This window comes from Antechinus flavipes, chromosome 2, assembly GCF_016432865.1.
Source record: "Antechinus flavipes isolate AdamAnt ecotype Samford, QLD, Australia chromosome 2, AdamAnt_v2, whole genome shotgun sequence".
Lineage (NCBI taxonomy): Eukaryota > Metazoa > Chordata > Mammalia > Dasyuromorphia > Dasyuridae > Antechinus > Antechinus flavipes.
Window position 1 is genome coordinate 644,311,401 of NC_067399.1, and position 18,211 is coordinate 644,329,611.

Genomic DNA, 18,211 nt, shown 5'->3' on the forward strand with positions numbered 1-18,211 from the left:
TCACTTGAATCCCTAACATTGCTGCTTAGGGTTAGGTTTAAGCCAACAAAAAGTAAACAATTTAAGTCTCATTTATTATATGAGGCAATCACAGGGCTCAGAATGCCATTTCTAAGGCTGTTGGACCTTCTTTCATTAAGTGTTGCACATACCCTATATTAAGCAGGAAACTGATTAGAGCTGACTGTTGTGACTCAAAGCAAATCACATAACCCACTTTATGCCCTGAACTCACTATTGAGAGACTATCAGACCAGTATCTTATCTACACCTAAGGAGAAAGAGGAACCATAGGATGTATCATACAGGTCTAGTAAAGATCACAGACTAGATCCTCTCCCAAAGGAAGTGAAATTAACCACTCAGGGGTTCAGATCTTCCCTTTCCTCTTCTCAAAAAGTCTCATATCTCTCTATTATAGTACCTCGGTTTGGGTTTGCCCATAATGCTGTCCCTTAGCTTCTTCCTATAATCATCAATCTGGTTAAGATACTCATTTTACAGAAGAGGCAACCGAGGTAGAGATTTTCAATAATTTGGCCAAGAAAAAAGATGGAGGGGAAGAGCGGGCATGCTAAAGATCCACTGAAAACACCAAACACTTGCCTGCAGAAGGGTGTTAGAAATTTTCGCATACTTCTAATTTATTTCAAGTCAAAACATCTCTTAAAAGTCCATCACTTGTACATTAAAAATCTTTTGCCATAGCTTTCCATATCATATCATGTATAGCAATGTTTTCCACATGGCCAAGGTTTTGGCTTTCTCTTCAAGTGTGCTTTCCAAAAAGCCAAAACGAAAAAACAAAAAACAAAAAAAGCCCTACTGAGTATATAGGAGATCCCAGTGTTTTTGCCACTTTTGCTAAATTAGCTCAAGGCCCATTAACAATTTAAGGGAAGATTAATGTCAATAGAAAATATTCCCATTAGTTCAAATGTATGGATAGGTCACATGTTCCCTGATAAATGTATTTTAAACCACCAAGCTACCAAATGGAGGATTCCACTTCCCCTGTGATTTGGGAATTATCAAGAGAGAAGGGCAATGAAGCTATGAGTTAGGATGTTATTAGTGGTCCAAGGATGCCTGCAGGCAAAACGTAATGTAACCAATGTCTTATTGCATTTTAAATGTTAAATATTTCCCAATTACATTTAAATTTGGTTTGGCTCCATTCAAAATTGCAGCTGACCAGGCCTGTATGTTTTGACACCTCTAGTCTTGTCTGTCTTTTGAGTTGTAGGAAGAGATGAGGAGGAGACAGAGAGAGGAGGGAAAGGAAAAGTGTGTGTGTGTGTGTGTGTGTGTGTGTGAGATTAATGGAAAATTACTTAAAGCAACTTTTGGAATTCTCCCTACTATTAAATGATAATTTATGTTCAATGTTGTGACTGAATTCCCAAGATGTGGTTTAAAAAAAAAGGGAAGTGTCTACAAATTTTTAAGATCTCAACACTGGGATTCTTTGTTCATTCACAGCTCAATTCAGAAGAGACCTACTCCTGACTAATTACAAAGTCAGAATAGTATCTTAAGGCACATAAAATGAGTGGCCCCTTGTGAGGGAAGGGGGGAGAAGGGAGGGCACCACTATTTTACTATTAAAACAAAACATAAATAACTAATGGAATAACAAAATAAAAGTTTATTTTATTAGAATTAGGAATGTTCTTTCCCTCTGGGCAACCTGAACAGTCCAGTTACAATGAAAATCTAAGAACATTAATTTCCACAGCACAAGGTGCTCTATGCACAAAATTACAGGGTTAGGAGCATTTAATCAATCCACCAATCTGATTGTCTTACCATCCCCCACCCCCACCCCCAAGTGCTCTATAATGGGTTTTTTTTGTTTGTTTGTTTTTTGTGTTTTTTTTTTTTTTTTAAGTTCAAAGGACCTCAGTAACATCAAGTGGGACTGAAGTCCCTTATCTTCTCTTTGTATCAATTTCAGTTCCTAATAGTGGTTGAACTACATTTAACACTACAGATTCAACCGTTTTGAAAATCAAAAGCCAGTCTTGGATCTGCGTATACACATATATACAATATGCATGTATATACATACACACAACCTGGGTTGTAAAAATTTACACAGAATTGGGGATCTGCCACTGAACATTTTGCTTTATATCATGAGCTCCTAGTTGGGATTTCACTGAAATCTCATCTATTGCTCAGTGCGCTGCTGAATTGAAACATGAAATTAAGGAAAAAAAAAAAAAAAGAAAATTGACCCTGTTGCTGGATGTGAACTGAGCCCACTACTAACAAAGGCTGTAGGCTGGTGAAATGGGGAAGCAGCTATAGGCACTAAAGCCAACAACAAAGTTTTTAAATACAGATAATTATGACAGCTGTTAAGAATCAGGGACCAGAATAAAATGAACCACCTGATTCAGACTAACTATTGAATTCATCCACATGCAACATCCTTAGGCCTCCAATATGAAACCACAATGCATATATCTCAAAGGTAACTCTCTCGTTTGTTGAGGACTATTACAAAGCACATGCTGTTTTTGGTTACTTGTTGCAAAAAAATGGATATGAAGGGAAAAAAATTTTAAAGCTCCAACCTAAAAACTGCAGAATCAACTGGAAAGGGGGGAAAAAAAACACTCCAGCATTTAAAAAATGATCCACATATATCTATGTAGCAACACTGGCTGCACCTGGAAAGACCTCAGGAAAAGAACCTTTATTCAAGATTTAAACAAAACTTCCTCAACCCTAATTCTAAGTGCATCTTAGGATTGATCAGATTCTAAGCCAAAGAAAGAACTCTCTGGGAGAGCTCAGATCTGAAACCAGGGAAGCAAGAGTGGGATGGCTGAAGGGTGGAGAATGCGCTCTCATAAGATGGCTTATTTCAGGAAGCAGCATAATGCAATTATATAGTGGGAGGACCTCACACTAACAATGTGATCTGATTTTAACTAGGGGATAAAGAGCACTTACACAAATTTCCTAAAAGGAACTGTAGACATTGTAAAAACCCATGTAGGCTAAGAGGGAAGCCAACTCCTGTCCCTAAAACATATTGTGGCAAATCAATGGTCAGGGCAAAGTTGCCTCATGGAGGTTACAGGGAATGACTCACTCCCTGGGTACATGACATGTTCAGGGAGAGAACAAGAGGTCCTTACAGCTCCACCTGATCTTGTCCACAAGACCTCTGTTCGGTTTTCATTCCAATTGGTAACAAGTTTAGGGAAACCAGCCTGGTGAAAAACATCATCCCTGGAGCTGCCCAACAAGTGTGTATGCATTGAGCAGTCAGCCAGCTCTAGGACAGAGTTCTCCACAGGGGTCCCTGCAGAGCCTCTGCATCTGCCCTGTCCCTGCTGGCTCTGGGACCAAGCTGAACACCCTAATGGGGCTCTGCTTTCCAGGGCTACTACCTTACAAGGGAATCCACAGCAATATGTGTGGATCATCTCACCACCTTTTCTTTCAAATCCAGTTTCTCATGAACTGAATGGTGGTGTTTTTTGGCTTGGGGTTTAAAAAAGTCTTCAAGGCAAAGAACATTCTGTTTGATATTACTGGGGAGAGGGTGGGTAGGAGAATCTCTAGATAAAGGTGAAGAGAGCCACAGCTAACATTTTAAAAGGCTCTGAAGCAGCATTAAAAAACTGAGGATGAGGAGATGCTGAAGCGCTTCCTGTGGGGCTGACCCTCAGCCAAATTGATGAAGCTTTCAGCTCTGGGCACAAGTGGACAAGGCTGGACAGGTAGGGGCTGTCAGAGGAAAAGCTACCCACCCATCAGAACCCTACTCAGAGCACTCGATCCATTTGGCCCCCCCTGCCCTGTCCATTAACCTCCTCACTGTTCTGTATGGGGAGCCAGGATTCCAGGTGTGGCGCCCACTGCCAGCAAGGGCACACCTGAGATGGGCCAGGCTGTGGACATGAGAGGCCGCAACTTTGGCGGAGGGGAACCAAACAGCTTTAGTATAGCCAGTAAGAGTGGAGAGACCAACACGCCAGCCCCCCGCCCCCACCCTGGAAAAGGAAGCAAACTGAAAGAAAATGCACAGCAAATAGACATAATCTTGAAGAATTTTAAAGAATAAATATTTTTGTAATTAAACATTATGCAAACACGTGCCACGCTTGCTTTGTCCATGCATATGCGCTATATACAATTTTGAAAAATACTGTGTTGTCCTCTGGGTTTAAAAGTCATGTACAAAGTTCCTTCCCTGCTGCTTGCTCCCCCCTCCCCCCCAGAGCTGGGTCAGCATTGGACAATCGGGCACTCGGGGGAGAGGAGGGAGAGGAGTGTGGGAAGCAGGGGGGTAGGGGGGAGAAATCCCTCACCAAAGTACAACAAAGTGGCTGATCTGGACATGAAAAGCAGTGTCAAGAAACTGTTTTAGGGTGAACTGTACTACACACAGGGAAAGAAAAGAAAGAAGAGAAGAGCCAGCTGGGGAATGAAGCTACGGTACAAGTCCAAGTCGGAGGGCTTTTAGTGCGTCTGTCACACTTGTTGGCGGCCTAGAATACTGTTGTACAATGGTTTATCTACCTTTTTTTATTACAATATAATTTACTTAAACTTTCCGTTAACAAAACAGAATTCCGGTACTACAGACCAGCGGTGTCAGAACAGGCTTAGTGCCTCCTTTTTTGTGTTTTTTGTTTTAATTGCATGAGCACTCTAGATGGTAAAGTTTTCAGAGTTCATTGTATGCAGGGCCCTCCTCAGTCCTCGATGTACTCCCACAGGTCTTTCTCATAGCCTTCATGCACATGCTGTAATAAAACCCTTCGTCGACTCTCACAGTATCTGTGGGTGAAGGAGGGAAGAGATAAGAGGCCAGTGAGTACTCAGAGAAAAGAGGAACAATTCATTCTTCAGCATCCTATCTACAAATGGCCTACTAGAGTATTCTGCTCCTAAAGGGAGCCCATCTGAAGTCAGTCCTGCTTCTCCAGCACCTTCTCTCTACATCCTGCTGCCAGGTATCCTTAGCTTCACCCTTTGCTCAGGTTTCTCCAATTCCTTTAAAACAAGATCTTCCTCCCATTAATCAACAGCACCATCGTTCCCTATGACAATTCAAACCTCTGGATCTGGCTTTTGTCAATACTGTACTGATAGAGAGCATACTTCTACCCACATCAAAAGGCTATTTAAATGGCCAAATCTAAAGCGTGTCTTAGTCCTTGTGCATCCTAATACCCTCTGATGCCATGTGAACTAAACACACAGAGTCTGTTACCTCTGACTGGTTTTCCTCTTGTCTCTTCTTCCAAGTCCCTCAAAATAGACGGCTCCAGAACGGTATCTTCTTTTCCTCCCATGTCTTCTCAATTCCATTCATCATCATCTTTCCCAAGTTTATAGGAAATCTCCCGAAGCTCTTGCCCCCCACCTCTAACTGTCCACTGAGATCTGACTGGATCAAGACTTCAACCTGCTCACCTGATCTTTCCCCGCTAAGTGCTCCTCTGTGCCTAGTCACCTGTCTGAAATGCCAGTGTGCAAAGTATAACTTTATTATTGTTCCCTCTTCTCCACACAGCATGTTCTGCCTCTCATGCTATGATTGGTACTTTCCCACATCATGTCGTGTTGCCTCTCTATCTCCCTCCTTCCCGTTCTCCCACTCCAAAATAGGAGAGAAACAGAATGATTTGATTATGGAAAGAATGGGTGAATGACTGCACCTCTGCCTCCTGCAGAGGCAGCGTTCCCTCCTATCTTTGAGCCATTGCCAAAGTACAGACACATGGCCTATGTGTGGCCTATGTTGCCAGAACAAGCCGGGCAGCTGACCAAGCAGCAAGCTTGGATTGCAGCACCTCACCTGTACTTGTCTTGCACTTTCTGCTTTATGTCCTGCAGTGAATCTTGGGATATATCTCGCTCCAGGTACCCTGACAGCACCTCGGTAGCATTCTCCAGATCTGCCTGGTTATTCTGCAAGAACAATAAGAAGATTCAGTTTTTTCTACTTCAAAGAACTGTGAGCTCCCTGCTATTCCTCCTTACTTTCTGTTATCTTAAGTCTCAAATACTGGCCTGGGCTACTCCCAAGGGCAGAACATATTACATTTAAAATCTAAATCAATATACAGACACAGGGCTCCCTTGGGGCTCCCTAGTAGAACCTTGATTAACATGATTGCTCTAGGAAATCAATGTGTTTTCTACCCTGAAGTCCCATGGTTTTTTAGTCTGTGCATTTTCTTCTCATTAGAACAAGTCAACAGTAAAGAGACTCAAGACACACTCGAGTTAACATCAGAATTCAGCAGTACTGTATAGTGATCAAAAACTCAGTATAAGTTGTGAGTATAGGAGGCCATCTGAGGCTGCACTTAATTTTATTAGGAAAAAAAAAGCTACAGTCAAGCTGGTGGGGTGTCAGAAGGAAATGAAGATGCTTGAGGTGTCTTGTCTTTGGCACTAAATGAGAAAATCCTCAAAGACAAGAACTGTATTGTGCTTTTAACATTTTTGAGTCTGAGAGAGTGTCAAGCCTATAAGTCAGTTATTCAATAACTGTTTTCATGCTGTTCACTTATAAATTACAAACTCTCAGGCCTCTACTATAACCAAGTCTTCACTTCTTCTAAGACTCTGTTCACATTTTCCACAGAAATTTCAAAATAGAGCACTTCTCAGTGCTCACTTTCTCCAAATTTGTGTCTTAGATATACACATCCAGAAGACAGAAAGTGTTGTCTTCTAGTTGACTAAACCACTGATGTTAAATAAAATATGATAAAAACAAGGTCTTTATGACAAAAATAATACACAATCTTCTTTAAAAAACATTAATAGAAATTTACATTTTGGAACATCTGAATCATAAAGGAGAGAAAGCAAGATACAGTTCAAAGTAGACTAGCTCTGTAATCAAGAGTCTGTGTTCAAATTTTGCTTTTCACATTTACTGTTTCTGACAGAATGGCAAGTACCTTAATCTCTAAGGGTCTCAAGTTTCCAGTTATGTCTTAGGAGGGAATTGAACTAAAAATGATCTTTGATGTTGCTTCCAACTTTAGGTCTAATATTTTATAATTCAAGAAAGAATATGTAAATAGTTTCAACTGTAAATAAAGGACACCATGGCCCAGTAATTTTAGACTGGAGTAAAAAAAAAAAAAAAAAAAAAAAAAAAAAAACACAACAAACTTCAAATCCTACTTCTGACACATCATTAGCATGTGACTTAGCACACATCACTTAATGCTCCAGGTCTCCTCCCCCAATACACATGTATATTGATACATGGGTAGATGGGAGGGACAGATGAGGGACAAAGTCTGAAGGAATTTATAACCTAATAGATCATGACAGCTCATTTCTGCAAAACTGATGTGAAACTTAAGACGAAACCTGAGGAAATGAAGCTGAATCCAGGTTATGATTACTGATGAGTCAGGCAGACACAAGACACATTTAGTAAAAAAAAAAAAAAAATTAACCAGATTAAATTTATATTCTATATATGGAAACCTCAGTAGCTCCTGCCATCCCACTGAAGAGAAGCTCTTGAGGCAACTTCCTGTATGCACCTTTGTCTGATCTGAGGAAATATCAAGTGTTCACTGCTAAATCATCACAAGAGGACCGAGAAGATCCTTTGGCATGAGAAGGTCCTGTGACCAAAGGGAACAGAATCTGTCACTACTATTTAGTCTCAAGAAGTCTTTTCAAAAGAGAAAAATGTCCCAGTCCCTATTTTCATCTGTCTCTAGAACTGGAGTTTTGAATATGATTATCAGCAAACTTTAAAGAAACATTTTGTTAAGTATTTCAATTTAAAACTAGTTTCTTTTGCAATTGATGGATTTCATTTTAAGATTTAAAACTGAGATTGAGATAAGGTACAGAAGTTTCCCCCAAGGACGGACAGGAAAATGAATGTTGCCTTTTAGTCCTAAGATGGTAACTGACTATTCACAGCTCAATGGCCTGGCTTCCCTTCTGTCCCTTCCCTCCCTCCTCCCTCAAGGGACATCTCCTACCTCAAAGATGATGGACTGATTATTCTTTTTGAGGTAGAAGGCGAAGACGTAAGTGTACATCAGAGTGGCACGGCACTGGCACAGCACGTCCACTGCTTTCTTCAGAAATTGCACCTCGATCCAGGACATGTTGTGCTGCTGCATCTCCTCCATCTTCTGCTTCACCTGAGCATAGAGTTTGTGCTCGAAGCGGAGACTCTGCATGTGGTTCATGTAGCGATTGCAGTAGAACAAGTACCTCTGTAGGGCCGCCCGGGACCGCTGTGAATGGACAGAGTGCGTGGCTGAGCACAATGATCCTTACCATGTGCTTTATAGTCTCTGTGATGGAGCCGGAGGGAGGCAACATACTGAGACAGACAGGCAGCTGACCAAGCCCAGAAGGAGGCCAGAAATTGTGCTCATGGGTGAGGAAAAGCAATTACTATTTTACTGTTTGTGAAAATTCAATGAAGGTATAACTATAAAAGGCTAAGTTTTAGACTGGAGATCAATGCCATCAAAGCTCAGAAGGAAAAACAAGCAGGAAAGCTGTAAAAACAAAGCAGATACATAGAATAGAAATTGTGATTTCATCTATAATACTTTTTACTAATTCATACATGGAAATTTGGGAGGATGTTGGGGTCAGAGTTGTCAAATGAAGAGTAAATTTTGAAAAAGTTTCACTGAGCAAATTCAAACCTCCCGAGAGGCTCTTCTTTTGTAACAAAATAGTGCACTTAAGTGTGAAAAAGTAGGCATGTGTCATGACTGGTCACTGCAGTGAAGAACTACTAACTGCTGAGAACCCCTGACAGCTGTGCATTGATTACATAAACCTTGCTCCTTTTCTCTTTCCCTTATCTGGGGTACTTACCTACAGACACTTTAGCCCAAACCTGAATCAAGCAATGCTGATTTGAATGAAAAAATCCCAAATAAACCTTCAATAGAAAGCAAAATGATCAGGAACTATGTCTGTTTCCTTTGTGTATTTCTAATGCCTAGAGGAGCAGCACCTTGGAGGGAACAGGCCCTTGATACAGACTTGACCAGATGAAGCAACAACAGTCACCACAGGACTCTGTCCTATGAACACATCCCAAAGCCAGCAACTGGTAGTCTGGAGCCAGATGGCTTTTATTCTACTTTCCATGCTTATAACCACTAAATTGTAGGACCCATTCCTGAACTAAAGAAGGGAGGGAAAGGGAGAAAAGTAGCTCCTCATTTTTAATGATCAAGTTCAGTTGTAGCATGCCCAGGGGAAGAGAGGGTCAGAAACAGGGAATCTGAGTCTCTCCCAAGGGCTAAGGGTAGCAGATGGGTTCAATGACCTCATCTGGCTCCATTTCCCTGCCTGTGAAAAAAGTATGATGCTCACAGGCCAAGCATCAAAAATGAACAGAATTCAAGCTAGCCTTATGTCACTGTCATTAAGACAAAGATAAATATGTCAGTCTTGATGGGGTTTCTAAGGAATATATATACTCTTTTAGGTAGAAAATCTTTAAAAAGTAAAAATAATTATTTACATTAATTATGAATATTTAGACATTAAGGAAAAACTTGACTTAGGATCATCTATTCACTACTCATTTTAAACAATTCCCACTGAACAACAGGAAGGAGGTTAAGTGTCTATTCAAGTTTAGTTTTTCAGCTATGGAAATAACAGAGGTAGTGATACATCAGGAAACTAAATACCGATTACCTTGTCTCATCTGAAATAGATAAAAGCAACTAACATAAAATGAGAAACCCCTAAAAGTAAAAATGAAGAAATAAATCTGAATAGCAGATTTCTAGTTAGCTGATTTGAGAGGACTTTGAAACATTTCTCTGGCAGCTCCTGGAACCCTGAGACCTCAGCTAGTTGCAGGGAAGGTTGCTCAATGCTTAAAGTTTTATAACTGAAATGGGCAAGAGCATTTCTAAACTGGACATGGGGGGAAGAGAGGAAAAAAAGACAAAAATAATTGCTTAACTCAAAAGTTGACAGAAAAATTTGAATTGGAGAACTGTTTCAAATTTCTCATTAAATGTGAATCCAATATCCAATAATCAAAATCAATATTGAATTAATACGGCAATCTGTAAGAGAAGCGAGGTTTCCCTATATAATGAAGCGTCCTGTGACCAGTATCAGCCTCTGATCTATATGTATATACAATACACAAGGCAGTCAGACAAGCCATGGAGAAAAGAATCCAATGGTCTGTGAGTCACAGAGACACAAAGGTGAGTCCCCCTTATGTCAGGAGGTGACAGAATGCTAACAGTTATCCGGACCCGTAGCTCCCCCTAGAGGAAGCAGAGCTGCCCCCCCTTCCCCTCCCACATCCCAGACTCACCTCCTGTGCATCTCTTGCTGCCTTGGCATCATCCTCATTATAGCGGTTGCAATTGTACCTAGGAGCAGAACAAAGGTGTCCACTCACCAGCCAAGGACATGCCCTGGGAGGCTCAGTAAGGGACCAAAGCTGAATGAGATCTCCCAACACCACCCGGGCCCATCCTAACTTACCAGGCAGATCCATGTGGCTCCCAGGGACCAAGACACACCCAGCAAAACTCTGCTTTACAGTTCTGGTTACGACAGACCATGTGATTGCAACCTCCATCCTTTTCAATGGTTACATGGCATTTAGGGCACTCCTGTGAAGAATCATGACCAAGTTTATCACTTACTCTTACACTCAGTTGGGCAGGTATGAGAAGGATTTTTACAATAATAGCTAATTATAAAAGCAAATTGAAGAAGATTTTCGTCCTAAGTCACCTACAGAATACAGAACAGAGCATAAAAAGAATGCTACAGACTAGCATTGCCACACTAAAAAGATGCTTGGGCAAATTAGCCTCTCTCATGTACAAGTCAGAGATCCAGAGACAGGCAGGACCATCATAGGGTTAAGAGTCAGATTGCACTCCAGCACATTTTGGGGGAGTAAGGAGGGTGGGGGTGACACTGCTGCTGAGAAAACATCATTTACCACACACCCCTCTCGAACTGATGTGGTCACGTAAGAGCTGCATGTTACAAATTCACAAATCATTCACACAGCAAGCTTTTCTTATTCAGTATTCCAGTCATATTGTCTGACACTCCTATAGTTAGTTAGATGGTAACATTGGAAACTGTGTATGGGGAATTCTACCAAGAAAAGAATACAAGTTTTTCATGCTGCACATTTAAAATGCTTATTTCATCTAAAACCAGTCGAGGCTCCATCACATACTGGCCAAATCGTTCTTAGATAAACAGTAAAGTATAAACTGCCACAAAAGCATATACATTGCTTATTCTAAATCTCTAAACTAAATTATGGAATGTTAAAACCACACAGTAAGTATATCAGCAAACACAAACCTGTAAGTACTGAGGAGTAAAAAGAGTACCACTTTTGTGCCCGATTCTTAAATCATGATTAAAAAAAAAAACAAAACAACAAAACAATCCAGGCCTCATCAACCTAAAAGGTTTGCTTTCCTCAATTCATCTCTATGTGTTTCTCAGCAGTTCTTTTGATCTATTCTGACCTTTAATTTTTTCCAGCAGTCATAAAAAAAAAAAAAAAAAAAAAATCCCAACCAGGCAAACTCAGGGCACTTCTTCAAGCTGCAAAAGGGAAAACCTTGCTATTTCACACATTCATTGCATGGAAATGACGTTGAACATCTCAGTGAAGAAACAATGCTGAATCTGACAATAAAAACTTCAGTATAAACTATACGTGAGAAACTACATTTTCTATGAAGGAATTATGAACCAAAGCAAAATAATTTTATTATGAAATTACACATTTTTAAATTTCCACCAAATTTTGTTCAGACATAAATAAATTAAAAAACACCCTCTCACACACACACCCCCAATCTTCTATATAGGAGGCACAATATGCAGAAAAAGGAAGAACTACAGTTGATCATCAAGAACTAAATCAGGCAAAATACAAACCTTTGTGTTGGCTGCAATCCAATTGGAGGTTTCACTGTCATCATCACACTTTTTAATCCACTTCTTTAACCACTGTTTGGAAACAGTAACTGTTAGTCTACAATAAAGAGTTTAAGGTGGAGAAAAATGCTGAATATTTTTAAAGGTCTTTCTTTTCATGAATTTTTATTCTTATACAAACTTGCCAATATGTACAAGTTTAAGGGATGAAGATGGGGGACAGAGACATTTATATATCATCAGTGAATCCTAAATCTTCTAACTGCGACTAAAAGATATTTCAATTACCTATCTCCAAGTTGATGAAACTTAAAAGTCAATTTAGCAAGAAAATCTTTTTCTTATATCTAACAATGCCTTTCTACACGTACATTTTCTTGATGATTGATTTAAGAATTTACCAACTCGATTTCTATTTTTGTCATGACATATAGAAGGCTGTCTTTCCAATCTAGTATTATTCCCAAATTAAAATACTAACCATACCTGATTTCAGCCCAAAGGCCCTAGAAGTTATTGAATCTGTATATAATCAATTTATGAGCAAAGAAAATAATTCCTTAATGACTAGAAACTAACGTGAAAAAATTTCTAACAGCTTCTACACCAAATGTGTAGAAGTGCTATTTTATCTAATAATTTTTATTTACTCCAAAGCTTTCAATCTATAGAAAGTGACGCTGCTATTTTAAATCTACAAAACTACCAATATTTCCCTTAAAATAGGCTTTGTATATAGTCCTTTCATAAAGTTAAGAGACCCGGTACCTATGAACGTTTCTGGTAGAATGATGAACATATTGGGAAAGCTGGCAATCATTTTGAAGTCATGTGAAAATATTAAAAACTAACATCCTAGGCAAACTCACCTTGCATTTAACAGGATCGTGCCAATTTTCTCCACAGTTAAAGCTGTGACACAAAGAGATAGAGAGTTTGCATTCTTAAAAGTAAATAATATCTGGTCTCACTTTGACAGTTACATTGTGATTTTTCATCACATGAAAAAGTCAAGACATCTAGAGTCCATCTGGCATCTATATATCATTCTAAAGGCCTAAGCCCAGATTAGGTCAAACCATCACTTTTCTAGGTAATTGTGGATTTTACTTCTTTTGGTTGTTGGCAGTAAATGAAAATTAAAGTGACATTAGCTACTGTGCTCTATATAATTCTCTCTAATTTAGGCTGAGGCATCCTGTAAGTGACAAAAGTTATCACTGCATTTTAGTATCTTAGTATAGTTGCATATTAGTACCTAACAGACTACAACAAAATTAAAGGCAGCACATTTTTACTGTTCTTAAAAATGTGTGCTTTCAAGCACACACCTCTGTCCATATCTGAATGAAGCATGTGCACAGGCCCAAATGAACTTGCCTTAAACTCAATTTAAAATTTTCTGACCTCTGAAACATGGCTTAGTTTCACCTTAGGAAAATTCACTTCCTGAAAAATGTGATACTAGTTATATGTGATTAGAGGATAATCCGGTGTATTACTAAGTAGAAAACTGAAAGAGAGGAGTTGGTGGAAGCTTCTAAAAGGACTGCTCTTTTTGCATCCACAATAAAATACTGTTGTGAATATTTTGCTTAATATTCAGTCTTCCTTATCAATTCCCTTGATTTCAATTATCTTTATGCAGTTGATTCCTTGGAACTAGAAACAAAAATAGGTACACCCACTGATAAGAGGATATTTAAAACAAATTGTGAAATATGAATGGAATGAAGTATCACTACTCTATAAAGATTTGAAGAATAATACAACCAATATAATAATGTAAATGGAAAAAAACAAAATCAGAAAATTCAATGATGTGAAATGTTGATGGATCAGGCTTATTTTCAGAGAAAGAGAAAGGCATATTTCTTCCTTGGAGAAAGATGGGAAGGCTACAGGTATATTAGACATCCATGCGACTTGGCTAAAAACACTGAAACAACTTGCTTAACTTTTTCTTTTTAAAATCTTTATTACAAGAGATGGTCCATGAAGTTAGGGGAAAGATATGAAATTAACATCCGAATAGTTTTAAAAAGATAACAGAATGATATAGCATAAAGAGTCCCGGATGAATCAGCAGAATACCTGGATTTTGAGCAAGGGCTTGCCTGTTAATAGCCACACATATGACCATGGAGAATTCCTAAGCAATCCAGGTTCCAGTTTCCTCAATGGTAAGATGGAAAATCATACCTGACTTGATCAGAAAGAGTAGTACAGCAGACAAGAGTATTGATCATGGAGCCAAGAGAGCTATATGATCACGTATAAGGAAGTCACGGGCCTTATAGACCATTTATATACTACAAAATGGTAACCTACCTTGGCACTATAGAAATCAGAATTATTTTAAGAGGACTTAAAAGTCATCAAGAGCTTAAATGACTTGGGGCAGCTAGGTGGTGCAGCTGATAGAGCACCAGCCCTGAAGTCAGGAGGACCTGAGTTCAAATCTTGACAGAAACACTTAAACACCTTCCTAGCTGTGTGACCCTGGGCAATTTACTTAACCCCAATCACCTCAGCAAAAAAAAAAAAAAAAGACTCGGAAGCATTACAAGGTTAGACCAGGGTTCAGAAGGTGTTATGTTTTCCTATGGGACCCATTTGGATCTTTTGCCTTTTTATCTGCTTATCTATGCCCTTCCCAAGTTCAATTTTATCATAAACTACATCACTTAAAATTCAACTTTTAACTTTTTCTCCAATCAAAACATATTAAAAAATAGCATGCAAACCTACAATCAAGATAAGAAAGCTCCCTCAATGAGCTAAGAAATGCTACTCTTTCAAATTTAATTAAGAAATGTTCTCACCAAAACTGGCGCCCACATTTGCAGCGAACAGGTTTAGCATCAGGATACTGGACTTTTACAACATGGTGACAGTCTGGGGCAGGACACCACTTTAACAGTCGATTGCACTAAGGAAAAAATAAAAAAGAAAAGAAAAAATTTAAGCGAAAAAATAAAAAAGGACCACAAATACAGCTAACAAAGGCAATCTCTTTCTATAAATATTTCCAAGAACATGTCAGCTTATTTTGGGGACAGGGAGGTTTTTGGGGTAGGGTTGTGCACTGATCTTCATTTCACAAAACCACGCTGAAAATTCTTGGTGTCTTAATGGTTTTCTATGCCTGTTCTTGAGCAGGGCACATTTAGTTCAAAATACTATTCAATATATAGTTGGTAATGACATTCTGAACAGGCAACAACCCTTACAAAGGGAGTGCTTGACAGAAAATTACCCAATTGAGGAATGAATGCTCTTCTTTATGAAATGATCTCTAGCGTATAGCCTCAACTGGCTCTTGGCCTATTTTTGTAAATTGTTAGATGACTTTATTTTTGTGCTGAGCATAAATCCATTTTATGCCTACTTTCAATGTGATTTCTTTCATGGAAAATGAAACTCATGTCCTCTCTTTGTTCAGGGAAGATTATTGGTTACTACCCAACACTAAGGAGGAGATCTAGCTCAGGAGCACTTAAGCTCTAAGATATCTTTAGGAACTCTCTACCTTACTTAAAGGAAATAAAACTTTTAGAGAAAGTGACTAAGATATTGAGAAATTCTGTAAATAATAAATAGTCAAAGGATGTCAACAGGTAGTTTTCAAGGAAAGAAATCCAAGTTCTCTTCAGCTTTAGGAAAAAATGCTTCACACAACTAATAATCAGAGAATTACAAGTTAAGAGCAACACCTCACATCCATCTAAGTAGCAAAGATGACAGCTGAGGAAAATGGCAAATGTCAGAGGGGAAAACCTGGGAAAAACTAAGAAAGTTGGGCAGAATTGTGCACTGTTAATGTTAACTATGCCAATCATTCTGAAAAATAATTTGGAATATGTGCCAGAAGGTACCAAATTACATATACCTTCTTATCTAGTTATATAATAGTCTATCCCCCAAAGAGATGAAAAAAAAAGTGTCTTTTTAAAAACATTTATAGCAGCATTTTTGTAGTAATCAAAAACTGGAAATTAAGAGGGATAGGTATGTGCCCATCTACTGGCAAATTGCTAAATAACTTGTGGCACAGAAATGCAACAGGATTTTATACAATATAAGAAATGATATAAGATATTTCAGAAGAAACAAAAGATTTCTCATGAATTTATGCAGAGTGAAGTTAGATGAACTAGAACAAGTTATTTAATGACAACAACATAACAGGAAAAAAATCTCAAAGACTTTGAGAACATCAATAATAAATGAATAACAAGTCCCAAGGACTCAAGATGAAACCCAACTTCCTGCCAGAGGGTGAGGGACTTATTCTAATGACTGAGACATATACTTCTGTAATGATAAATGGGATTTGTTTTGCTGCGTTATACAATAATACTTATTAGGAAAGTGTTTTGTTTTATTTATTTTTTTCGAAATAAGGGGACAGTAGAAAAAAATTTTGAAAACCAATTTTTAAAAAGAAAAAAGACATTAAGATCTTTCTGAATAATATATTCTTTTCTAATTATATATATTCACTGATTTATGATTTTGTACAGATTGAAAATGTGCTATTAGGCAAATTTTTTTTTAAAAGGCATACTGATTGATTTATTAATAAAATACTAAGTTAGTTCTACCATACTTTTCACAAGTTTAAAAATTGATGGCTAAACACCTAAATTCTCAGGAGACACACCTATTTGATAATAGATTGGTTTCCAGTTTTGGGAGTTTTTTATTATAATTATTAGCCTCTAAAACAAATCTACAATCCAATTATTTTTAGAAATTTATGATGTAAGAAAAAACCCCAAAAGTTAAAACAACAACAACAACAATGAATTTTCAGGAGAAAACCACTCACCTCTACAAAACTATTAGTTATTAAATGCTGGTACTTTAATTTAACTTTTGAATCTGTGATCAGACGCCTATCAGGAAAGAAAAGAAGCAAAAACAGTTTACTGGGAGGTTTGTCTAGAACATAGTATATTAACAATTATAAAACATTATTTCATAATTGCTAATCTCTGCTTATGACTAAAAACTGACAAGGAGGGAGATGGGTTGTAAATAATGACATTAGTATGTTTGCCATGATCCAACTTAATTGCACCAATCAAAACAGTTTATCAACATCACTTATATGAAATCAAAATTTTAAATATAACTTTGGAAAGGTCTCATAAATTTTAAATTGATGTCCACACCCAGAACTGCAACCAGGTTAAGTTATCTGGAATTAGAAATTTATAATCAATTTGTTCTGTTCATTTCATAGCTTTATCTTTCTTCTTTTATCATAGAATTTACAAGAGGTTAATTATTAGGGAATTTATTTAGGATGTTATTCACAAAATGATGACATAAATTATGAGTAATATAAAATGGAATATTTAAGGATAAAAACAGAACTAAAAGCATTATTTTTAAAAAAACGGAAATAGAGGCTAACAAGTACTTGAGGTAAGCTAATTACACACAACTCAATTGCAAATTTGATTCTAAAACAACTGGCAATCTAAGGCCAAAGGGAAAAAAATAACACTTTTTTTGGGGGGGTGGGAGGGTGGAGGTGGGAGGGGGTTACCAAAAAGCACACACACAAATTTAAGAAATTTTTCTAGAACTAAATCCAAGCGTGTTGTATCCAAATTAGAAGGACAGTTTAGCCACAGATAACATCAATCCTAAAGTTTGACCTAACCTTATGCTAAGACTGGATCTAAAACAGAGCTAATCCAACACCTCTCAACATTTTAAAACATCAATTATCTTTATCCATTCTCCCATTCAGTTTTCATATATTACCGTTCTTGTTTTCGTTCCTTAAAATCTCCAAATAGCTCCTGACCTTCAATTAATTCACAGTAGATATTGGGACACAAGGTAGTTAACTCAATGTCTCAATGTTCAGAATTCAAAAAAAAAAAATTTTTTTTTTAAACTCAGACAAATAGAAATGAGAATTATCTGTATAATGAATACCAGGATTAGGATTTGATCCAGTTTTTCTGACTAATAACTCAATATTTAATAGGTGTCTACCACACAATGTGATAACTTTCATGAATTATTTTTCATGAATTCAGGATTAAAGATGTCACTAATAGTCTCCACCTCCCAGACTTACTGCTCAGAATTCATCACTTTTCTTTTTTTTAAACATCCATCTTTGCTATGAATTGTTACTTTTTTTGTTTTTTAAACTCATCTTTGCTTTCCTCCTTTTCTGGGAGAGGAGATAGATCTTTTTCCAAAGCTAATTTCCCTGCCTCCTCTCCAAATGATTGGTTCAATC

At 37.9% G+C, this 18,211-nt stretch overlaps 1 protein-coding gene across 1 annotated transcript in view; it reads right to left on the minus strand.

Moving 5' to 3' along the window:
• Positions 1 to 1,633: 1,633 nt before the first annotated feature.
• Positions 1,634 to 18,211, minus strand: part of ARIH1 (ariadne RBR E3 ubiquitin protein ligase 1) — a 75,712-nt gene continuing 59,134 nt past the window's right edge. Inside the window, exons 6-14 of the mRNA XM_051982347.1 lie at positions 16,775 to 16,841; positions 14,766 to 14,872; positions 12,810 to 12,852; positions 11,941 to 12,012; positions 10,507 to 10,637; positions 10,334 to 10,391; positions 7,998 to 8,258; positions 5,828 to 5,940; positions 1,634 to 4,803 (exon numbers count right to left, since the gene is read on the minus strand). Of these exons, the coding sequence (XP_051838307.1) occupies positions 4,719 to 4,803; positions 5,828 to 5,940; positions 7,998 to 8,258; positions 10,334 to 10,391; positions 10,507 to 10,637; positions 11,941 to 12,012; positions 12,810 to 12,852; positions 14,766 to 14,872; positions 16,775 to 16,841 (937 nt within the window). The 3' untranslated portion in view covers positions 1,634 to 4,718. The remainder of the gene's footprint in view (positions 4,804 to 5,827; positions 5,941 to 7,997; positions 8,259 to 10,333; positions 10,392 to 10,506; positions 10,638 to 11,940; positions 12,013 to 12,809; positions 12,853 to 14,765; positions 14,873 to 16,774; positions 16,842 to 18,211) is intronic.